At 36.0% G+C, this 26,589-nt stretch overlaps 1 protein-coding gene across 1 annotated transcript; it reads right to left on the bottom strand.

The window, feature by feature from the left end:
• Positions 1-9,402: 9,402 nt before the first annotated feature.
• LOC121423743 (thioredoxin-1-like) lies at positions 9,403-26,024 on the bottom strand. Its single transcript, XM_041619222.1, has 5 exons — positions 25,866-26,024; positions 20,359-20,457; positions 18,762-18,821; positions 15,401-15,466; positions 9,403-11,674 (listed from the first exon to the last, which is right to left on the bottom strand). The coding sequence occupies exons 1-5, from the start codon at positions 25,893-25,895 to the stop codon at positions 11,609-11,611; spliced, it is 321 nt and encodes a 106-aa protein (XP_041475156.1). The 5' UTR covers positions 25,896-26,024; the 3' UTR covers positions 9,403-11,608.
• Between the last annotated feature and the right edge of the window lie 565 nt (positions 26,025-26,589).

Below are 26,589 nucleotides of genomic sequence, written 5' to 3'. Positions count from 1 at the left end.
ATTGTATGGTAAATTGTCAGAAGAGGGCGGTAGACTGCTCTGTTTATTCTCTTCTCATGGAGGAAGTGTAGAGAATATTGCATTGCATTTAGATTCTGAGACAGATGAAGTACAAGAGCTAATGAAACTTGCCTGAAATCACAGATTCTCCCTTCTCAAAACTCCAAGCCCTTATTATGAATGTGAAAATTGTATTGAGAAATTAAATAGATTAAATTTAGTATAACAAGAAAGAAGAATAAGAAAAAAAAATTGTTATATATACTTGTAGGTCTACCTTCTAATGAAAAATGCAAGTCATTGTGCCTTGTGAATGACTTGCATATTGTTTACAGATTAGCGGGATAGAAAATATTTGTGTGTCTATTTCATATTCTTGTATTCTATCTTATGTGTACATTTCAGAGAAGTATGTCCTGTGTAATTTTTCATGTAATCTACAATCTGCCAATCAAAATCTTACAAGTTAAATGATCTTATATATCAGAAATTGGGGCAAGTTTGCCTCGATTTCAATAGTTGTTTTTAAAATCATTCACGTCATTAATTTGAGAAAGACATCCCTAAACATTTGATTTTACAAGTAATATTACATTGTGACTTTATTTTACGATCAGTGAACTTATACAACAAATGATTGGTAAATAATACTACTTTTTTATTGTCAGAGGTTGCTGCTGCGTGCAGGAGATGGCATTTCAATATACTTTGCCAACTGTATACATGAAAGTCGTGTAGCTGACAGTCAAGACTGAGATTTTCCTGTTGTTCCATAGTATTAAATAAAGATTTGTGGGTGGTTATTAATTAATAGATATTTTCGGATAGTGCAATATTCATTAGCCTAGCTATAATGTATTATTATTTAGATGTATAGTGTTTTAGAGGCGCAGATATTTTTCGACGTCGTGCGAGGTTGTGTCAAAGAGACAAAATATTAAAACTGATTTTTAACGTGTATGCTTATGTAAACCATCCAATATTTTCCATATTGGATTCAAATTAATATTTTGCCCTGCCTACAAGATTATCATTGGTTAATGATTTATTGTGCACATGAGCTATTGTTACGTTACAACCAAATTGGATTGTATATTAGGTGCCAGGTGTGGCAATTTATTGAATTGAAATGCACTTGCACTATACGCTAGTGCATCTTTACATAGATCTCTTTTTTTTTAATGACAATAATCAGTTGCCATGCTCATGATTTACAGGATTGACATAAAATGCCGAGTAAAAGCTTTTGTTTTTACTTTATTAATTCATGTTTAACTTGGGGGTATCTATACCCCTTTCATAAACCCAATTATGCGGATAATAGCCGCATAATTTGGTCGTAAAATCAGAGGAGGACCAAAGTTATCCGCATTATTTTGATGCTGCTATTATCCGTATAATAGCATCATCTGGACCAGATTTTTACTTTATGAACGCATTTTCAAAGTAATGTGGATAATTGCCATGGTGCGGTCACAAGGTCACATTTTTCCAACGCAACCCCATCGGAGGGGGCATGTGCAGTTGCCATGACAATTATCCGCCTTTTTCAGGTCGGGCGCTCGTAAAAAAATAGTGTGGATTATTTTCGGAGTTTGTGAATGCAATTTTTATTGAATTATCCGCATTACTCTTAGGCGGATAATTGGAGGATGGGTTTATGAAAGGGGTATAAATGATAATGATGATATAGGATGGCCAATTTTCATGGGATGCTTAGAAACATTGTTACTCGCTGAAGAACAATACTGGATTTGTCTCCGACTCATCCAATGTTGTTTTTCAGCTCGTACAATATTTCTATGCATCCCACTCAAGGCCATCCAATTCCCTATGAATATTAATGATTTATTTGGATGAGTATAGGCCTAGTATCAGTCCATTACTCTCCATTTCCTCTTTCTTCCCATCTCTCTCTCCCTCTCTCTTTAGCTTCTACTCATCTTTGTATTTCTCCCATTGACTCTTCTCCATCTCTATTGCATGCCCGGGGGGGGGCACTCAGTATATAATGCATAGTGGGTATGTGCCGCGGAGGGGACCCCCATTTTTACACTCAAATTTCCGTTCCAAGGCATAGCATTTTTGTCTTATTGAGAAAAGAACAAAGAAAGCCGCTCCAAGGCATACCATTTTCTTCTTATCGAGAAAAAAATAAGACAGAAATCCGCTCCAAAGCTTCGCATATTTTTCGTTACGCCGTTCCGGTCGCATTGATCTGCTGCGATTTTGGTGAAAAGCGGCCGCCGAGCGCTGTCCGACCATCGTCTCTGTGCGAGCGCACCCGGCGGAGGCCGCGCTAGCTGCATCATGCACGCTTGCCCATTCCATAGGGGTGCACAATGCACATACTCATTTGCTTGCGATCCGTTCCAAGGACCCCCGTTTTCACAAAATTGTAGTTCCGAAGCCCGTTCCGAGGACCCTCCTTTTTACAATAAGCCCGCTCCGGGGCCCCCGTTTTTTGTCTCGCCCGCGGCACACCCCTACCACTTTTTTGGTCGAGTGCCCCCCCCCCCGGGATTGCATGTCATGAACACATCTGATGCAGGCCCTCCATCAATTAGCAATAAGCCAACATGTTACAGATCCCAACATCAAGTATTCAAGAATAGACCTTGTACTTTGTAATTGGCTGCAAGCCTGGAAAATGGAAAGGAAATATAAGTAAAGCCCCCCACAACACAAACACACCTCTCATACTCATTTACAGGTTGCTCATTAAGAATCCCATTTGAGAGGAATATTGGAGCCATGCATGCGCTCTACTAGTGAAGCGAAGCGATTGATTGCCGATATCTAATAGTCTTTTCCTTTTCCTTAGCTGCAACCGCTATTATGATTGATTGATTTTTCAACTGCATCATTGTCTGCATGCATCCACTGATGAGAAGTGTAATTGTTAGTTATCTAAGCTTACTGCATTGGCAGTGCTAGTGCTAGTGCTGAGCATGTATGACACGGTAGATCCGATAATTGTGCAAGAGTAATCAAAATGAAGGGTATCTCCCAGCATAATTTTGTTTGCCTAAGGTTAGCCGTTAATGGTAAGCAGTGAGTGCATGGTGGTCAAATATACCAGTTTTGAGGTTATTTTTACTGGAGAGAATATTTTTGAATTGTAAGATACACCATCCAAAGTAATACATATGCAGCAGGTAACAGCTCTTTTCATGCAGTTGATAACAGAATGAAATATTGACATTGGAGGCTTTCTTTTCTCTTCAATAATTGTCATAACTGTCTTACAAAATGGTAATTTCTTGGATTATTTTTGTTAATATGCCTGTTGATTCTTTCATTTGATGGGAGAAGAGAATTCTTGTTATATTCATTTATTTTCTAAGACTGGAGGAGAGCCCCCCCCCCCTCTCTGATAGTGAACTAGCTTGGAATATGTTTCAAAATCATGCTTAAATATTGTGTTCATAATTTCAAATTTGTGTTACTTCTAAATTTAGAACTGTTTATATCAAAAAGAAAAAGAAGATATTGCTTTGTCGGATACTGAACGATTTAAGTGGAATACATTCACTTTCACTTCCTTTAAAATTACATTCTATTCAGTTTTATGCCCGCACCATTTTTGTTAAAAGCACAGCGAATCATGAAATTAATCCAAAGTAACCCAAAAATATAGGTATGCAAATTTTAATAATCAAACAGTTGCACAGATGATTTTAATGATATCTCTCACCAATTAAACTATTTGAATAAATCCTCAAGACAATTTCTTTGTCTCGGATTTCTGCTATTTTTTTGTTTTTCATCAGTTGCTATAGCTCGCTTGTGACCAGTGTTATGGCCGCGAGAATATTGATTGGAAACTAATTAAATGCAATGTCAAACTACGTGTAGCCTACCTTCACAAAGCTATACCTGTGTCATCTGACATTTCATTAATGGTTTCTGGTGAATATCAATGTACTTATATGGATGCTGACAAGGTTAGATTTGACTGGAACTACATGTATACACTATGTCAGTATTATATAGATATACATGTATACTAATTACTCAGTAGAACTTTGTATTTCTACACTGTAAAAACTGTGGTGTTAAAACTGACACCAATTGGTGTTAATAGAGGACCACACCCTGGGGTGTTAAAATAACACCCTAGAGATTGTTCATAACACCAAAGAGTGTAAATGTAACAACCGTAGATGTTTTAATAACACCTATAGGTGTAAAACTAACACCACCAATTTAACACCGGTGTAAAATAACTGGTGTGGTCCTCTATGTACACCGGTTAACACCACAGTTTTTGCTGTGTATGTTCAGTATACACCTAATATTATATATCATATGTGATACCCTGCCCCTTTCGCACTATCACTGCAGGCAAAAAGGATGTATTAATTAGCTTCATATGATGTGTAGGTGTATCACAGTGAGGATACATCAAAAGGCCAAGGGCAAGCTATATTTAATCTAAAATGGGTATCAATATTTTGTCTCTATTTGTATATTATTCAAGTAGATACTTGAGCAAACTGTACATATTGTTTCAAATTTTGCCTTTGTCTTGCTTCTATATATTTAGTAGTAAAGTAGTTTTAATTGGTATGAAAAAAAGCTTAGAAAATATCTATTTATATGTATAAACAAGAAAGAAATTTGTGATCTCATGCATGAGCCTCATCCGATTAAATTTGGATTTTTTTGTGTCTGTTTAAAAACATGGCATGCTAGTTCGGATTACTCAAAAAGCCACAAGGAAATAAAGTTCATTCCGACTGTTTCCTGTATAGTGATTATTTACCAGTAAAGGTGCCTACTGAATCCTGAACCGATTTGGCCATTGTCAAGTTATGTATTATTATGCAACGGATACAGACTATTTCCACCTCATGAGGCTATACTTTGCTGCAATAGCTACTTTTCCTACTTTGGATAGTACTTTGAAAGTAAAAAAACGCTTCACGCATACAGGGCTCACAGGCCCATACCTCAACTTTAATAATCATGCATAATATAATATTTTGTGATGTCACATGCAAGTAGCTCCTCCTCTCTTAATGATTCCTTGGGTGATTTCAAGTTCAGTGTTGACCTTTTGGTGTTGGTGTTGGGTCAATTTTTACACGATCATAACACCAAACATATAATGAGGATGGTCCCGAAAAGTCACTCACTAGTTGTTGAGATGTCAATAATGTGATCTGGATCAGTTTTACAAACTCTGAATAAGTTTTGGAGCTAGGGGAAGCAATTGAAATTTCAACACTAACACCAACACCAAGGCCAACACCGAACTTAAAATCACCCATTGTGATTGGATATATTTCAGGGGTGTGAGTTTTCAGATTTTTAGCTGATTTCATTTTTTGTTTGTTTTGATTTTTAGCTTAATTTCAGCTTATTTTGGGCTTTCTTCTGTACAAAAACTATGGGAGTTTTTCAACACTCTTGAGCTTTTTTCCCAGATCTTTTTATTTGTGACCACTCACACCCCTGATATTTCTTAGCAAGGAATAAACATATATGAACTTACGTAATTGATTGAATGTGAAATAATTTTCAATTTATGACAAAAGATGAAATCATCTATGGGTGAGCTGCTGACTTGTACATGTCATGTAAAAAAAATTAGCCTCTATCTTTGATGGATTCTGTTAAACTTTAATATGATTCTCTCCTATATTATTTTGTTTCTGCTTTAATTAAAACCAATTTGAAGTGGGGGAATTTTCCTCAGATAGAATTCAATTTTAGGGTTGAATACCCCTTTAAAGAGAAATGCCAGTAGTTGCAGTAAACACCGATTTCATGAGAAAGTCTGTAAAATCAGTCTTAATTGTCAGTATATCATCGAGGATCTAGATCTGGTGCAATTACATAAACTGAACTTTGTGAAATCTTGAAATCTACGCTGAAAAATGTTCACACTGAAGATCACCAACACAGATAGGCACACGTGGGACAGTGTATTATTATTGCTGGAATAAAGACCCGACGGAAGTGACCGAATCCGCGCTTATTTCTCAGCAATTACACAATTTCTTCCAGAATTCTTTGGCACATATTTTTTATTCATACAAACAGACACTTGGGTGGTCATTATATTAGATTCTGTAAAAAGTCATTTTGAGATCGTTACCAGAACTGGAATTTATCTTTAAAGTTTCCCAAGGTAGGATGCATTGACAGATTGTGCCATATGTTATAGTATGCAGATTTCAGCCCGGATGGTTGAAGTGGCTTGTTTTGACCCAAATTTTCCATTCCATTTCTCCATGTATCAATAACATTCATGGTATTTTGGATGCATTCTTTCTGGGGGGGGGGGTCTAATATGTTAATGTACACACGCACGCGTGAACAAAAAACGCATTTAAAGGGGTGGTTTTTTTTTCAGTTTTGGATGCGGGCTGCACTTGCACTTGTTAAGGGTATCAAAAACACAGATTTTGAAAAAAGGGGTAGTTTTGAAAGACTGGTCAATGGTCAATCGCAGGGTCAAACGTATTTAGGGTGTTTTATTTTCCAAAAGCTTTTTTTTAAGACTACTAGCCAAACGTGTTTAGGGGGTTATTTTGCACACAGAGAAAAACTTGTTTAGGGGTTGTTTGGAAATAATTTGGCCGCGCGTGTGTGCAGCAATACATTTGACTGCCCCCCCCCCCCCCCGGGGCATTCTTTTGTATTGTGGGTAAAGGTTCAAAGTCAGAATTTGAAATCCCAAAGTAAGAAGTTTATGACATCAAAAATATTCTTGTTATCAAATGATGAATTCTTTTTCTTTTAAGAATGAAAAAAAAAAACATGAATTAAATTTTACATTGGTTGTAATTACAAAGATTTTGTGCATATGTGTCAGAGGACTACGTCAAAATGTGTTCATGGGACTAAGGGGAATATGTGTATTTTTTCCGGATATATATTCTTGTTTCTTTTTATCAAAGGTTATGGATTTTAAGAGAAATCAATTTGGAGAATATTTTTAAAGCAACAATATTTTCTTAGATTGTATTATCCCTTTCTCGTAGTTTAAGTATATATATCAAAGAGTATTTTGATTACAAAATGGAGTAAAGAAGGCTCTGGGTAGACCATGTATTCTTTCTAGCTTGGGCATGTGGACCACCCTAATCAGACGTTCCCACAAGACACTTCTTGATCCATCTGAAGAACAAACTGTGAAAAGACCAATTTGGGCGGTATGTTTTTTTATGAGCAAACCTGTGCCCAAGAAACAATACTTGATGTACTGTAAAGAGGCAGCATTGATCATTCTCTGCCATGGAAACTTACAGATGTTAGCAATTAGATGTGTATAGTGCAATACTTGGAGCAATGCTTAAGTTGATAAATTTAAATTGATGGTATGCTAACCGTAATGGAGAAGTATACTGTATGCATACAGTATATCTATGTATTTTGCGTGTATTTTGAAAAATATATATGTCTGAACCTTTTGAGCACCGGTGCTGGATAGTTGTGGTTTTGCACTTGTAAAAGGAATAAAATATTTATAGAATGTCAATAGAGAAAACGTTTGTTTTTTGTTTATCATTGCAGTTATCTGCTCTGTTGATGGAGATGTATGTTTCAGTGATAAAATTGGTGCAGTTAATAACACGAGTTCCTATGTATATTTTCTCAAGGGCAAAATTATATTTCGCCAAATTTCTTTTGCTTGATATTTTCTCTTTATAGGATACTGTGAAAATATTGTATGTACATAGATGCAAACTAGACCACTCCTCCCTATACATGTAGCTTAAAGAGAAATGCCAGTAGTTGCAGTAAACACTTGATTTCATGAGAAAGTCTGTAAAACCAGGCTTAATTGTCAGTATATCATCAAGGATCTAGATCTGGTACAGTTACATAAACTGAACTTTGTGAAATCTTGAAATCTACGCTGAAAAATGTTCACACTGAAGATCACCAACACAGATAAGCGCACTTGGGACAGTGTATTATTATTGCTTTGAATATCGGCCCGACACTTGACCTGAATCCTGTGCTTATTTGCTAATTTATCTGCAATTACACAATTTCTTCCAGAGTCCTTTGGCACATATTTTTTATTTATACAAACAGACACTTTTGTGGTCATTTCATTGGATTCTGTACGAACTCATTTTGATATCGTTACCACAACTGGCATTTACCTTTAACTCGCCTGTGTTGAACCATCCCATTTTCTAATACCCCATCCTCTTTCATCCATATTTCTCCCCTCCCCCTCTTATTCTTCTCTTCCACTCTTATTTGTATATATATTTATCTTAACAGGGGTCTTGCAAGTAACGTTCCATCAATTGCTAATCAAGTATAATGAGCATATGTAAGAGAGTTGAGTTACAACTGAATGCAAATCAACTGCAATTATATGTATTTGATCAAAGGATTTGTGCTTGATTTTCTTTTTTTTTGCTTCCCCAATAACAGAGTACTTAAAGAAATATGGATCATAATGCACATTTTTATGGGGGTTACAATCAGTATTTTATTGAAAGAAAATGAACAAAATCATGATTTAACCCGGGGGGGGGGGGGGGGCAGTCTATTATATTGCTGTACACACATGTGACAAAAAAATGCATTTAAGGGTGTTTTTTTAGTTTTGGATGCGGGCCACGTGTGCACTCATTGTTATCAAAAACACTGATTTAAAAAAATGGTGGTTTTGAAAGACTGGTCAATGGCCAATCCCAGGGTCAAACGTATTTAGGGTATGTTATTTTTCAAAGCTTTTTTTCAATACTAGCAAAATGTGTTTAGGGTATGGTTTTTTCCCCCAAGCTTTTTCCCCAGGGTCATATCCTGGCGACAACTCGTTTGGGGGCCAAAATGTGTAAATAAAGCCTGAGATTATTTTGCACACAGAGAAAAACTCGTTTAGGGGGTGTTTGGAAATGATTTCAATAACATCGAATACTGGCCCGATAATGGGAAGCATGTATGCAACCTTGACACTCTTTCTCTTGCCCCCTTTCTCTCATGTTTCAATTCATATATTTCTACTTTAAAAATAATTTACAAATAAATATAAGTACTGTATCATGAGTAATTGGGGCGGGGTGTCTCTCTCTCTCATGCTTATCTCTTGCTCCTTGTGTCCCTATTTCTTTTCCTATCCCTCTTTCAATAGATCTCTGTCTCTTAATTTCCCCTTTTTTCACTCATCAATATCCATGTACCTTGACCCTATTCTTTTCATTTTCTCTCCCCCCCCCCTCTCTCTTCTAGATGTTTGTACAATGCCTCTCTCCCTCTCTCCCGTCATGAATGGAGTTTACAATTAACCCCCCCCCCCCTTGTGCATGTACGAGTACATGTACATGTATGTCAAAGGGAAACTCAAACTAGAGTAAAAAAAAAAAAATCATTTTTAAAATTTCTACAGTACTCGGAAATGATAGCCAGAAGAAACTGCATAATGTGTTATGTTAGAAATTGCCTACATTTACTACACTCACAACAAATCCCATTTTTCATGTTTGAGAGGATCATTCACTGGAATAGATAATCAAGTGACATATAAAAAAATAGAACATCGCGTGAATCTAAACAAAATCACCAACACACTATTTGAAAGCAATTGAAATATGAAATTTGGCTTGTGATTTGCAATGTTAGGAATAGGATATCAAAACGAAAGTTACATGTACAAAACATAATTACAATAAATTAATGCCAAATTCACAAGGACTTTTATCGAGGATTGTTACAAACATTGATTTTGTGGATGGCACAAATGTGTAAAGTTGCTACTGAATAGTTCTATTCTTTTTATATTGGCTATACATGTAATAATATAAATATTAACTGCATTTGATATGGAGATATACACTGTAGATCAGATTACTATAACAGTAAAAATGATATACAAATCTGACAATGGTTTTATGAAGATTTCTAGCTATTTCACTTTTTATGTACTTCACCTCTTTATTAAAAGTTTATATGAACAATTTGTTATTTTATCAATAAATTGTGATACACAATCAGCAATAAAGATTTTGGAAAATGAACTGGATAGAACATCCTTTGGACATGTCCTTTTTTCATACATGTAGGTAATGCTGGTATCAAATCCCTGTATATAGATCAATGCTGCATTCTACATGTTAGAATGAAAATGGAAAAAATTGAGGGTCTTGTGAGTCAAAAGATATCACACATTGAAATACACGTCAAAACAAAACAAAAACAAAAATACAAGAGAGAAACAGAATAGACATGTAGTCACTAAGTTTCTGTCTTTTTCATTATTACATCATAACCTGAGATAGCTTCAATAAAATTTACTCAATTACGGTACAGCTGCACAATTTGTGTGTGTAATGCTGCTCACTCAATGCAATGGAAAAGAATTTAATAGTAAGACCCTTGTGCGCTGGGACCAATTGCACGAAAGGGTCTTTGCAAGGACCGTCTTTCGTGTCGCCCATCTTTTATGATGCGCCATGTGAAACGCATTTTAAATAAATCATCTGCAAACATATTTCATTCGTCCGTTAAAATAAACGAAATATTTGTTTATAAGATGATGTGATTTATCATGAAATTGTATAAAATTTGATTTAAAAGCAAGCTAACGAATCGTATTCTTATCATAAATTTCAGAAACACCCCCGCTTATAGCGTATCATAAAAGATGGGCGACACGAAAGACGGTCCTTGGAAAGATCCTTTCGTGCAATCAGCCCCAGGACTTTATTAACCAAGGATATAAACTGTATGCCTCATCACTCTTAAAACAACATGATAAAGACTATTAAAGTCATGCTGAGTGAAGAAAATAATTACCCATCTTGATTTATACTAGGCTCTCAAATTTACATTCCAGAAAATGAAATTTTATTTTTCCTACATGAAAGCAAAACTTATTCATGAACAACAATGCAACTAAAATCAATCAAGCGACTCAAAAGGCACTTTAATATTGTTCATTTTCAAAATCGTATTTTATCGATGTTTTTGTTATACATGTATTGTGAGTGGATTAATGAAGGGGAGGGGGGATGCATGAGAAAACGTAAATGTACGAAACAAGTCAAATACACATCTCACAACAAGTGACAGGAAATCACACTATAAAAGATGAAAGTACAATTTAAGTTAAATATATGCCAAGTTACAGGGACGAGATATGGTGACTGTGTGATTTGTCACTGATTACTTTTCGAGATGCAATTGTGAGAGAGACCTCACATAGTGCGAACCTCTGTCAAACTCCACTATTTTATGAAGGTGACTCATCACAAAGTGCATGAGAAGGATGCCAGCTATCACTTGTGCTTCCAGAAAATAATAAGACAAATCACACAAACAACTCGAGTCCCTTACTCATAAATAGAAGCAACAAATGTCAAAAACCTTCTTGAAGTCTACCATTATTATGTTCAATCTATTTTTTTTCTAAATTACATGTAGAAGATACTACAAGATCATACATTTTCTGGACTTGAAGCAGATTAAAACGTACTTATTTGCGGCCACAATCATCAGTCGGCTTTATGTAGCTTAGACCATTTGACGACAAGGACTCCATGAAATTGGGGAGATAGAAAAAACACATGGCTTCACGTGAAAGGAAAGGCAAATTGAACGTGTGTTGCAGCACGGTCTATGATCTGGGATCCAGCTATTTAAGGAGTTTTTCAACTCCTTCCCTCAGTTTTGCCTCGTTTGCTCCTACTATGGTATCGAACTGCAGAGTCAATGAAAACGTAAAAACAAAAATACAAAAAATTATATTCAAGACATCTAGCATTAACCCATAACCCTGGTTGTACTGTACAAATATGGTTCATATAATTGGTCTACTTTCCTATTAAAACAGTCAAAGACCCCATTCTCATTATTGCCCGGAAACTATCTTATCGTGGAAACTACATGTAGTTAAACGTGCAATGAGAATGGTTCAATGTCTTATTCCGATACTAAAAGGTTATAAAATCTGACGAAAAAAAGGAATCTTTTCAACTTTTTAATTTTCCTCCGAATCATGATTTGAAAGACGTTTACTTTTTACGCAATGAATGTAGGACATCGAACACATCCTTTGTTTCTCATTATATCTGCATTTTGTAGTCATGTTTTCAATCATGATTCATGTTGCTATAAAAAAAAATTGAAGCCAACATTAAACACACCCTAATACCACATGGGCTATGTACATGTACAATGTATAACAAATCTATAACAATGCAGTTATAACATTGAAGACAATCTTGTACTTTATAGTACTTAAAAAGTTATTTAGTAACTTATGTACAATATGCATTACATGTACATCCAAACAAAAAGTATATATTATATTTACAGTACACACACTCCAATGAATGCAGTTCAATCACCTCAGTTTTTATAATTTTTTTTTCTGGGGGTGCACATATTTCCTTTTTCTACTACAGGTACATACATTCCTGTAGACCAACAACACATATATTCAGACAAATGAATGTAAAATGTTTTTGCTTTTAATAATAAAATGCAATAAAATTGCTACATTTTATCTCTATTTCAATCATAATTAAACTCTGCAGTGCTAATCGGAACACTTAAATACATGGGGGATGAAACGCATATCCAACAAAAATCGTCATAGCATTTGAAATTAGCATTCCGACCAAAAAAATCTAATGAAATTAAAACGATTAATGTTCCGAATAGTGATACGAATACGAAGGTCAAATTTCCAATCTGTTGCGAGTCTCTCTGTACAAATTAGAGCAAATCTGATGCCAGATCATAACATAGTATTAACATAGCAATCTTGCCATTGGTTATCATTTGATGCCGATTTAGGCCACAACAACACCAACAACAAGGCTTGCAATATTGCAGATGTTTAAATATTCTAAGCATCGCTTCGAGTTTCAAATTGGATGATTTTTAACTTGTATGAATTTTCATGATTAATGTACATGTAAAATGTGATTTTTTTTTTAAGTCTGGTGGCTATGGAATCGTCTAGCGTGCTGTGAGCTTTATATATTCGGTCCCATCACTTTTGTCCCGTGATATTTGCTGTGCTATTTTAATTGAAACCTTCAAACGTCATTGTAACGCCAGACCCTACCCCAAGCTATATCCTTAAACCTACATTATTACTCTATGGCAATCCTATAAAGCCAACATGATAATAATAATAATCTATTCCGAGGCGCATTATATTATTCTTATTATTACCCCGGCTTTAGCTCGAGCTGCCTTTCAGCACTCGTACATTCAAGGAATTCATCCTGCTGGGTACCCATTCACTTCACCTAGGTCAAGTGCAGGACAGTGTAGACAAATGAACAATTCCAAGCAAAAGTGCACATTTCTAAAAAAAATTATATTGGCTCTATTTCACATTTGGATCAAATTTCATGTTCAAAACTCATATGGAATTTCATAAATACAAAAGGGGCACATAATTAGCCACAATTTTTTTTTATGAATCTCCTTAGAGAAGAATCCAAACCAAACCAAAAATTCTATACATGGGACTACATATTTATTTTTTTACATAAAAAAAACTATTGCTTGTTTTGTAAAATTTTCTTTTGGATAATCTGAAGGTCATAATTTTACATCAGAAAAAAAGAAAATTTTCAAATATAAGTTCATTTTACATGGCCTGTGTGTGGATCTTTCAGATGTCACTCTGTAACCATCACTCCGTAACCAGGTATGGGTTTATGTTTAAGGTCGCAATTAACAAAACAATTTTTGGATGTAATGCAGCATATTACAGAGCTTCTAGAAGTCTAGAACATAAGAGAATCCAATCAATAACTCAAACTCATGATGAACATTTAAAGTTCAGACGAACTTCAGAGTTTGAGCAATATGTTTTAAACTAAAAAATGCATGTCCAAACTCTGTCACTCTTTAACCATGTTTATGAATATTCATATCTAATCAATGAAGTGGATCACTGAAACAAGTGTTATAAATTTTTAGAAGTGGGTTTCAGATACTACATGTACTGTCAGGTACCATTTCTTTGCAAATAACGATTCAAATATATTTTTTAAAATGCTAAAGTCACTCCGTTACCTCGGAACTGCTAAATTTCTTGCTGAAGGAAAACACACCGTGGCTAGGATTCGAACCCACGACCCTCTGTTTGAAAGTCGGGTAAGAACCACTAGACGACTAGGCCCGGGACTTTCGGGTTTTTTCTCTTCGGGTACCCGTGGTAATTTTTCGGGCGGGTACCCGAATATCATGTCGCTCGAAATATGACTGGTGGAAAACCCCCACAGGTGACGTCATCAAGCCAATGTGATGCAAGCCAATTTATGAATGAAAACATAGTAAGCATGCGCATTGCAAGCCTCCCGTGCCCCACGCAGTATTCCATGGAAACAAGTCTGCAATTCTCTGTCACCTCGTACCAAAATCGACCTAGAATTCCACGTTTCTATATTTCATGTGAATTATAAAAGGTAATCTCAGAGGATCTGTTTTCTCACCGATACCGCACAGGTAAGCAAATTTTTATTACTTTTTGCTTTTCTGTCAAAATCTTACGAATTCGCGTCGATATTACATCGTGTTCGTGAGTTTTTAGAATCTATCGCTACGTGAACAAAGTCAAATGATTTCCGGCCGGGTTTCGGAGCATCAAATGCGCCAGCCAACCACGATCATGTTACCATTTTCGGTTTATGATGAACTGAAAATGGTATCAAGAACGTGATTAGCTGGCGCCTTGTATGCTCCGAAACCCGGAAATCAATTGACTTTGTTCATGTAGCGATAGATTCTACAAACTCACAAACACGATGCAATATCGTCGCTACTTCGTAAGATTTTGACGGAAAAGCAAGAAGTAATAAAAATTTGCTTACCTGCGTGGTATCGGTGAGAAAACAGATCCTCTGAGAATATCCCTCATAATTCATATGAAATAAAGGAAAGTAGAATTCTAGGTCGATTTTTGTACGAGGTGACAGAGTATTGCAGACTTGTTTTGACAGAATACTGCGTGGGGCTGAGGCTTGCAATGCGCATGCTTACTATATTTTTATTCATAAACTGGCTTGCGTCACAGTGGCTGGATGACGTCACTGCGCTGCAAAAGAAACATGGCGACGATCGAACGATCTCAGTCACATTATCATCACTTGAAAATCTAGTATATTTATGGATATTTCGAGGGTAATTGGTGAGATTCAAAATGAGACTTGTGTACTTTTGTGATGAGTTACAATCATGTCTTACACTACGCAATACAAATCAAATGTATTATACTGGTGAGCAATTTTCGGGTATCGGGTATTGATTTTTATACCCGGGTACCCGAGGCTTCCGGGCTGGACCTGGGTACCCGGGTTTTAGTCCCAGCTCAATAGACGACGCACCCACACATGATAAAAAAATACAGCCCGCAGTATTTACCACACCTTGCAGCAAAAGCAGTATCACAACATTCACTCACCTTCTTTCCATCCTTGAACAATATAAATGTAGGCATGGCACTGACTTCATACTTTTGGGCTACTTCCTGCACAAAAATTAAAATGCATAAAAAAAAAATCAATCATTTGAATCAAAAGTAATATTTTAAACAATTATTCATGACAGCTTAATCTTGGCTAATTCAAATTGCAGATTCTCTTAAGATAACAAGTGGAATGCCTCTGGCCGTCTCACCTGCATCACGCAGTTCAATATAGCAGCAGTGCTGACTTTGAAAACTACTCTAACACGCACAAGATGTTCAGTGATACATGGTTACTCTTCTGTCCACTTTTTATGAACTAGACCAATAAACTTACAGAGAAATGATGGTTATTCAACAAAAAACCCCAACATGGCCAAAGTTCATTGACCTTACATGACCTTTGACCTTGATCATGTGACCTGAAACTCGCACAGGATGTTCAGTGATACTTGATTACTCTTATGTCCAAGTTTCATAAATCAGAACCATAAACTTTCAAAGTTATGATGGTACATGTAATTCAACAGATACACCCAATTCGGCCAAAGTTCATTGACCTTTGACCTTGGTCATGTGACCTGAAATGCGCACAGGATGTTCAGTGATACTTGATTACTCAAATGTCCAAGTTTAACGAACTAGACCAATAAACTTTCAAAGTTATTATGGTAATTCAACAGATACCCCCAATTCGGCCAAAGTTCATTGACCCTTAATAACCTTTGACCTTAATCATGAGACCTGAAACTTGCACAAAATGTTCAGTGATGCTTGATTACTCTTATGTCCAAGTTTTATAAATCAGAACCATAAACTTTCAAAGTTATGATGGTACATGTAATTCAACAGATACACCCAATTCGGCCAAAGTTCATTGACCTTTGACCTTGGTCATGTGACCTGAAATGCGCACAGGATGTTCAGTGATACTTGATTACTCAAATGTCCAAGTTTAACGAACTACATGTAGACCAATAAACTTTCAAAGTTATTATGATAATTCAACAGATACCCCCAATTCGGCCAAAGTTCATTGACCCTTAATAACCTTTGACCTTAATCATGAGACCTGAAACTTGCACAAAATGTTCAGTGATGCTTGATTACTATTATGTCCAAGTTTCATGAATCAGATCCATAAACTTTCAAAGTTATGATGGGAATTCAACAGATACCCCCAATTCGGCCAAAGTTCATTGACCCTAAATGACCTTTGACCTTGGTCATTTGACATAAAACTCATGCAGGATGTTCAGTGATACTTGATTAACCTTATGTCCAAGTTTCATGAACTAGGTCCATATATTTTCCAAGTTATGATGACATTTCAAAAACTTAACCTCAGGTTAAGATTTTGATGTTGATTCCTCCAACATGGTCAAAGTTCATTGACCCTAAATGACCTTTGACCTTGGTCATGTGACATGAAACTCTAATAGGATGTTCAGTAATACTTGATTAACCTTATGGCCAAGTTTCATGAACTAGGTCCATATACTTTCTAAGTTATGATGTCATTTCAAAAACTTAACCTCAGGTTAAGATTTGATGTTGACGCCGCCGTTGTCGGCACCTATACATGTACATGTAGTCTCACTCTGCTTTGCAGGTAAGACAAAAACCACCAAGTGATAGAAAGTATGAAGATACTTGTAATTATATCAGTATGATTCATAATCCAAATATGTAAATAATGTAGATACAATACAATCCTGTTGATCTACATGTACATGTACACAATACTAAAGAATAATAACAATATACATGTAGTAGCCAAGGATAAATAGATGGAGAAAGTGAGGAAATAAAAATATAAATACCGGTAGAGAGATGAAGATCATAGCTCAAGTGTGAGTGGGGAGAAAGAATTCCTTTACTAGTACTTTGTAGAAATTTGGACACTATTTATCAGAAAACTGCAGATTTTCAAACTTTCATACAATTTTTTTAACAAACTGAATTTCGAAAGTTTTGATAGAGTACATGTAAACACTACCTCTTTTCAAATTCAAAACACAATCCAAGTTTGTCCAACTCTTTAGTGAGTTATTCTAAACATAACCCTCATGCATAAATAAAAAAAAAATGATGTACTGTTCAGTACCTCATTATTTCTAAAATTCTCGAGAAAAAAAAAATCACTAACATTTGAACCACTTAATTCAGTAAAAAAAAAAAATACACAGGCCCATTGAATGTAATACATGAGAGTTCTATTTAAAAGCAACAAATTAATGTAATTTTCTCCTTATTGTCAAGTGAACTAAGATTAAATTCTGTTTTAAGATGTGGAATTAGCATTACTACATGTATATGAGTCAAGTTGGTCCCTATTGTCAAATCTGTACACAATGAATCCAGACAATAAAAAACAAAATGCTACTTTTTGGTTCACAGACTCTTTATAGAAATTTGATAAAATGTACTTTAAAAAAATATCGTACATCACATTATCTTCTAATGTATTTTATTGTTTTCTAAATTTACTTGTATTTCTTTGTTTTCAACTAGTTGTCTTTAGTATTTTTTCAATGGAAATTGTCTGGGACTGTAATTTATCCATTCAATAGATGAAATAATTGATTGGTAAAAGGAAAAATAATGAAACATTTATGAATATTCGTTTAAAGCACTATTTGCATTGGATTTGTACATGAATTCACATAATTTATGAGCAATTTTGGGTCTGCATGCACTTACGAAATGTAGTGTAAATGTAGCAGGGGTCACAATAACGGTCTCAAAAGTTGCATGAGACTTGAAAGTAAATAGTCAGAGGGCAACACGATCAAAAAAATTTGCGTGGCAGATTTATCATGAAAAATGTAAAGGAGGGGGGGGGCTGAATGAGCCCCCCCCCCCATCTTATTATGATTATCAATATTATCAATATCACTGTTTTGTGAAGTTAAAGCAAAAGTTTAAAATGTCATAACTTTCTTATTTTACTTCCAATTTTGATGAATTTTCAGCATTATGCTCGTTTGATTTTTCTCTATAAATTTATCAAAATCAACATTTTTCCTGGGGTGGACTTGTTCTTCAATACACTGGGTGAGTACAATACTCGTCTCCGAGTAGTGATGCTATTTTTGAAATTCTTATTTCGAGGTGCTACAAGGTTTGTGCTCCTCCTGGCCATGTGCATTAGGCTATGACACACTGTCTATGCTAAAAATCTGTGCAAAAGAACTGTCTCAAATACCACACAATCCATTTGGCACTGGTATACTTGAGCAATACGCTTAAAACTACATGTAACTAGGGGCCTTATTTAACCCAGGACCCCACTCTCCCCTACAATGTATTTGTTCTTAATACATTCTACAATGTATGAAGTCGGGCATGTACTTACCTCTGCATCATCTACATTCACTTTGCCAAATTTCACACTAGCATTTGCAAGTGCAAGTTCCTGTATAAAATACAAAGACGAAAGGAAAATCAGTAATGAATATCTTTGTCCGCCTCTTTCCACCCAAAGTTTGGACAACATGTAGGACTCCGGTGTATCTGCCAATCTTTCTCTAGATAAAGAACTATAAACACCTGGAGAGTATATAGTGAAACAAATAGCAATGTTTGCTGAAAACTATGACATCACAGATCCGAGCTGCATCACCAATGGGAGGATCTTACATGCTTTTCACACTCCATTTCCTTAAGCCAAAACTATTCTTAACCCTGGAATATCTTTAACCCCATACTATCTTTTTTTTTTGGGGGGGGGGGTTTCACACTGTCTTTCTTAACCCCATAATATTTGATTAGCTGGGGTTAACGCCTTAACCTCAAAGCGTGATTAACATGTAATTTTGACTAATCACAATTAACACAGCACCAGGTAATAAAAGCAGCCCAAGTGCAGACGATCAGTTGTAATGTCTATGGGCAATTCCAAGCAAAAGTGAACATTATCCAAAAACTTTTATTGACTCCATTTCAAATCTGGATCATATTTTTCTATTAAAACTCACATGGGATTTCAATAATACAAAGGGGGAACACTATTAGCAACAATTTTTTTCTTATGCATCTCCTTAAATAGGAGAACCGAAACCATACAAAAAATTCTATACATGGGACTAGATATTGTTTTGTACTTAATTTCAAATAACAGAAAAAAACTATTGCTTGTTTTGTAAAATTTTCTTTTGGATAAAGGCCTGGTCACACCGCCCGAGCGTTGTTGGAGCGGTAGGGAGAGAGGGTTGAATTTTGCTCACAAAATTGGGGAAAAAATTGAAAACAAAAATCGGAAAAAAAAAATCCAATCAAAATCGAAAATGGTGAACGGTAGCGAGCGGTGATGATTTTTTTTCTCCCAGCTCCACGACCGCTCCAACAACGCTCGGGCAGTGTGACCAGGCCTTAATCTGCAGGTCATCGTTTTACATCATATCAAAAGAAAATTAAGTTCATTTTACATTGCGTGTCTGAATATTTCAGATGTCACTCTGTAACCGGGTATGGGTTCATGTTTTACATGTAAGTTGTAATTAATGAAAAAAATTCACAAATTTTTTAATGATATGCAGCATATTAAAGCTAGAACAACATAGAATCCAATCAATAACTCAACATTGTGATAGCCATTTAAAGTTCACAGAGTTTGAGCAATATATTTTCTCCTCAAATATGCATGTCCATTTTACGTCACTCGGTAACCACGAGTATGAATATTCATATATCATTAATTCAGTGGATCAAAATAACATGTTATCAATTTGAAAATTGGGTTTCAGCAGCTAACGTTAGGTACCATTTCTTTGCAAATAACTATTCAAATATGGGTGATATTTTTGTTTGAATGCTAAAAACTTGTTTCTGAATGTCACTCCGTACCCGTGGAACTGCCCCTATAGCAGTTTTAGGCAGCTGCAAGAGCTATCCCAGAGCAGACGAGAGCCAAATCGCTTGTTCCTCCTCTGTATTTTTTTTCCTGAGCTTACCTTAACCTTTGGTGCAATCATCTTACAAGGTCCACACCAATCTGCATAGAAATCTATAACCGCTAAGCTATTGTGTTCCAAGAAAGAGGCACAGTCCTCCTGTAAAAAAAAATAGATAAATAAATAGGTTTGCTTTATTTAGATGCACAATGTGTACATGTACAATGGGTGGTTTTAAGCACTCATTCAATGAACAAGGTTATGATATAACCTTGTTCTCAATTATATCTCCATGTGTGGCAAAATAAGGGTGGCAATGTTTGGCTTATTTTCTCTTTTTCTTTGGGGCAAATGCTTGATTTTTTTACACTGACAGTTTTTATTACACCTATCATTGATACATCTTGGCTCTTATTTAAATTTGATTCTTTAAATCATTTTTTTCTTGATTAAAAATAGAGATCAAAAAATGAAAATTTTCTTGCCATATTACTTTCCACCAATAGAGGGCGTACACAAAAATATGCCAAAAATTCAAGTTTTTGAGCGCTCTGGTGAATACAAAAATTATTCCCAAGTTACTAATGAAAAATAAATTGCAACTGTATGGAAATTAGTAATTTTGGTTACAAAACTGATATTTTAATGATTTTTTAAAGTGTGTGCTCTGTACAACTTTGGCATACCATAGTCCTATCTGTAGATACCCCACAGGCAGGGTGGTAGCAGTGAACAGGTGGTTTTAAGTTCGGTGTAGGTGTCGATGTTAGAGCATGAAAAAGTCTGCTGAACCAAAAATCTAAACATGGATACTGTGTTGAGAAATACAGGCTCAATATTGATAACAATGTCACGATTCTGCACTGCGCTGCAAACCATCTGCAACAGAATGCAACCTCGGCTAAAATCACTACAAAAATCCAAGTATGTAAATATTATTGCTCAATAAAATGTACAGAGCTCTCCTGATTTGAACATATCTTTCTTAATGTGATAATTTAAGGTAGTTTTTCCGTAAAGATTCATCTTTACAAACCATGAGGATTAATGTTGATAAATAGGGAAATTACATGTACACACAGATCACTAACGCCAGCATCATACTCATTTCACCAGATGCCATTCACATGCACAAGCACCAACATGAACAGCAGGAAAAACATACATGCAATATCTTATGAGGTCAATCCAAACACAAGCCTCAACAGTGTTGGTGTTGCTTGTCTTGTCTTGGGTTAAGTCGGCATAAATGCAGACTTGCTGTAGTCCGCCAACTTTATTGATGTGTGTGAGATCACCAAGTAAGCAGGTCACTTGCTAGGTTTTTGAGTGACTTTGGATTTGAAAGAGCCCAATGAGGTTATCAATGTTGTGTCGATGTTTAACTCATTCCAATCTTTGGTAGTTCAAGGGAAGAAGCTGTATTTATGAGCGTCCCTTTTGACTAGCAGACGCTGGAACTTGATACTGGTCGATCATCATATCTCATGTCACAGGATGTTGGATGTGCAAGGTCTGCATAGTAGTAATGCACGATATCTATGTGTGTTTTTTTTTAATGACAAATTAAGAGCTTTCTAAATGTTGTGGTCCTAACTAATCTAGGCCTAGTTAAATCGTTAGACAGCCTAAACGCAAAAATGGCAATCTCAACACTAAAAAATAAGGGTTTGCAACATGCATATCCAATGATCCTATATGAAACCTATCCTTGCTTTAATAGCATCAAAAGACCCTGAATTATCACTTTCCATAGGGCATAGGCCTAACATTACATCTTAAATCTTAAATGAGTTAAAAATCAAGGAGTCAGATCACATTTTTTCGCTGTTCAGTTTGAATTTGCCCCCTAAATTGTGCCATTCTCCCTTAAAATCAGCCCATTTTATTAGTAACAATTAGAGGCGCTAGTCAGAAAATTGGAATTGTCCCAGTTTACAGGGACTGTCTCAGTTTTCAGAGGTTTCGAGGTGGGGGGGGGGGCAGACAAATGTATTGTACACACGCGTGGCAAAATGATTTCCAAACATCTCCTTAACATGTAACTTGTAAAATAAACACCTAAACAAGGTTTTCTCAGGCTTCCACTCCCCTATCATATGTTCTAGATCTATATCAGGTCTAGATGTAACCTTCTCCAATTCATAAAATTGATTTAAATTAAAATATGTAATCATAAATCATTATAATATATTTAATAATCTATAATCACATATCAAATTTTAGTATTTGTTAAATAATTTTTATCTGTGGTATACAAAGTTCTTAAAAACGGCATTTTGTAACATCGCTAATCGAAGGTACGTCATAACGAAACGGTTCAAGGGTCAGGCCTATTCCTGTATTTGCTTTGTTGACAAACGGATCAAGAGATCTACACAAGATTGGTCTGGTGAGAAACCTCTCATTTTTGCCATTCATAGTGAAATAATTTTTATCCCTTCATACAAAGGCGTTTGAAGGTTCAAAGATCAATAAAATCCACCCGTACAAACAGATCTCCCCCAGTATTTCCTGACCTAGGGAAATCCATCCTGGTGCGTAGGTCTCCCTTACGCATGTATGGAAAGAGTTTCAAGGCTCCAGGATGAAGAAGTATATGTCAAAAATTTTTAAATATCATCATGGAGTCCTTAAAGCTAACCCCCCCCCCTTGCTCCGGGCCGGGATCCCAATTTTGGCCGGGGGGGGGGGGGGCAGTCAAATATATTGCGCTATTTTGAAAATTATTGGTTGCCCAAATCAGGCCACCAAAACTTAACATTTTTTCAATAATGGTTGCCTGAGGTGAATTTCTGGCTGCCCCGGGCCACGGCTAATGTCGAGCCTTGCTGTACACACGCGTGACCAAAAAACATGTTTAAAGGGGTGTTTTTTCAGTTTTGGACGAGGTCTGCACATGGACTAGTTAAGGGTATCTGGTCATGCTGGTCAATGGTCAATCATGGGGTCAAACATAATTTGGGTGTACACGCGTTTTTACCCAAAGCATTTTTAAAAGACTAGCCAAACGTGTTTAGGGTATATTTTTTCCCCAGGCCAAGCTTTTCCCCTGAGGTCAAATTTTGGCGACAGTCTTGTTTGTTTAGGGGCCAAAATGTGTCAATAAAGCCAGCGAAAAACTTATTTTGCACACAGAAAAACACATTTAGAAATTAGGGGGTGTTTTGAAATTCCCTGGTCACGCGTGTACTGCAATATTACTGCACCCCCCACCCCCCGCCCCGGAATTTTGGGACCAGCATGCATGACCAGCGCCTCTGACTCTGTCAATGTCTGTCAGTGTCACTTTTAAATTTTTATCATATGATGACGCTTTTCAGTGTAGTTTCAATTCAGACACCCTAACAAGAGTAGGTCTAGGTCTATTTCTCTAAAAACAATTTTCAGAAAACTCCAGGGTGACCAGACCAGAAAATGAAATACGGGACAATCGACAAAAAAGATCAACAAAGAAGGCTACACAGTGTTACACCTGTGAAAAATTATAAAGAATTGGAAGGGAGGGTGAACGAAAGAATGAAGAAAAGACGAAAGAAAAGAGATGAATTGAGAAGAAAGTAAGAAAAAATTAAGGGGAAAATGAAGGCAAAAATAAAAAAAAGAATAAAAGAAAGTTAGAATAAAAGGATGAAAGAAAGAATAAAAGAGAGAAAAATGTTTCCGTCATTATTTGAATTGAATACAGAAAGAAAGAAAAAGAAAGGAATGGAAGAAGAATACAATGTGTGAAAGACTATAAAAAGGAGAGAAAGAAAAAAAGTAAGAAAAAGGAGGAGGAAAGAAAAATGTTTCCTTCATTCTTTGAAAGAAAAGAAGGAAAGCAGTAAGGGAGGAGGGAAGGAAGAAATTAAGGGAGGGAGCTCTAGGGAGAGGAAGAATAAGGGAAAGAATTAGAAAAAAAGGAAAATGAAGAATTAAAGAAAGGAGGAAAGGGAGAAAGAATTGAAGTGAGGAGGGAATGAAAACATAATGGAAGAAGAGAAAGAATTAAAAGAAAAATGAGAGGAAGGGAGGGGGGGGAAAGTTTTAAGAAAGAAAGAATATAAAAAAGGGAATTTTGATAAAGAAGACGGGTAAGAAAAAGGAGGAAAGAAAGAAAAATAAACAGAGAGAAAGGATCAGGAAAGACAAAGACGAAATAGAGATAGATGGAACAAAAACTGGCAAGCGGGAAGGATAGAAAAAAAAGAAAGAGGAAAAAGTTCAAACTTCAAGCAAAAAAAGCCAATCATATAACAAAAATCGTAATAATATTTGGTGTTTTTCAAATAAATCTTTAAAATAAAAAAAAAATATTTTAGAAATGAATAATAGTGATTTTTTTTACTTAAAAATTAGATGAAACATCGCGGCATCATCCACAACAAGACTCAAAACGAAAGCTGAAACTAGATCTAGTTATGAAAACTAAATAACTTGTTCCTCCGAGATTACATCTCCAAATCAGTAATCTGAGAACCAATAATATAGTCATACAAATTTCCTGCCGATTTATTTTATTATTTTGGCATGTTTGGTGGAGAGAATCTGCTCCGATCCTGGCTACATGCCTAGCTATAGTAGTAGCCTGCCACATGATGGCAGGAGGCCAGTTCGTTTGCGATGTATTGGGTTAGCAAGAAAATCACCGCAGAACTTGCAAAATTTATTTATCGATTTTATTGTTGTCTCTGCTTCGTCATCTGTTGGTTATTTTGATGAAAATTCGTCACTTTGATATTTGGTATGGTCAGTTCCCCCATGTCTGCGCGGTCTCCCAAGTCTGCGCACCCGCGTATCTGCGCGATTCTAGTAAAAAAAGATACGCAATGAGCACGAACTTTACACATGCAATACATAGACGGGTATTCATAAAAAAATCCGACTCAAAATGGTGGAAAAATAATGAATTCAGGGCATTTCATTCGAAAGCCTCAAAATGTAGCCTTTGTCATCAAAATCCCCGAAACGTGTGCAAAGTGAATGAGTGCGCAGACATGGGGTACCATTTTTTTTTCAATCTGGAAATGACAGCCCGAGGGTTTTTCCAGGAAAATCATATATTTCTTTCAAATTTTTATGAGATATTTGGCACACTAACTCATTATGATTTAAGGAACATTATCAACTGAAAGATTTTGTGAAATAAAAAGAAATTCACTTTAAATCTTAACTCAAATCGTTAGGTGCGCAGACTTGGGGCCCACCATCATACATTTTGTTAGCTCCTGCTTGCCAATATTCTGAAATACGGGACAAATAGGCATCCCGGGAAGGGTTTGTCGGGACGCCGGAACAAACAAGCAAAATACGGGACAATCCCGGGCAGGATCCCGGGAAATACGGGACGTCTGGTCACCCTGGAAAACACCCCCAGATCAGATTTCTAATTCAGGCTAGGGCCTACACCGGCAACGGAAAGGCCCCACGCACGGCCACGCAGCGGCGTCACGTTGTTCTGAAGTCTGAATTCTGCCGAGCTGCAGTGAAGCTGTGGCTGTCCGACTGAGCTCGGCTCTAGTCTAGCCGAAATAATTTTTTGTATCCATCCTAGTTGGAAGGAAGTATGACAGTGTTATACATACCACGCTCTCAATTTGTTTAACCTCGCCCATGATGGAAGAAATGTGTCTAGTTGTAATCCTAACGATAATGAATTTACAAAAATATTAAAGACGAGACGAATTCAGCACCCTCGATCGATCGAACAAGAATTTCCGCATGCATGCGATGCACGAAATAGACGCACGTAGAGGGCGACGTACAGGACCAATCTTCCAGACTGTCTTGAACAAAATATATATATATATTTTTTGTTCAAGACAGTCTACTTTTTACTCATATAAATTGAAAAAAAATGCCCCTCCATTAGGTTGTAGTTCGTTTGATTACAGCCTGGAGTACCGTATGTACAGCAAGGAATATAACTGCCCTGTAAAACTTCAAAACTTACAACATAATCCAAATTTTTGTCAATAAAAGTTTGAGTTTTGCAGCGAAAGATGAGGGAAAAAAAATGATTGAGGTAACTTAGTCTAGGAAATTAAAGTTTTTGTAGAAGAAATGTTTTATGTTTATACATTAAGGGATAATGAACTTTTTCCATCTTCAGGGAGACTGTTCCAGCTACAGGACAATTATGAATTATTGACTTTCGGGATAGGGATAATTTTCCACATGAAACACAGTAATCCGATTTTCTTATAGTATAATTGTGAATATCAGAATTTTTACAAATTAGAGAATCAAAATTTATTGGAAATAATGTTTTTGTAGTATAAAATACATGAAGATACCAAGACTGTAACT

The sequence above is a fragment of the Lytechinus variegatus genome, chromosome 11 (assembly GCF_018143015.1).
Source record: "Lytechinus variegatus isolate NC3 chromosome 11, Lvar_3.0, whole genome shotgun sequence".
NCBI lineage: Eukaryota > Metazoa > Echinodermata > Echinoidea > Temnopleuroida > Toxopneustidae > Lytechinus > Lytechinus variegatus.
This window is presented reverse-complemented; position numbering and strand designations above follow the sequence as displayed.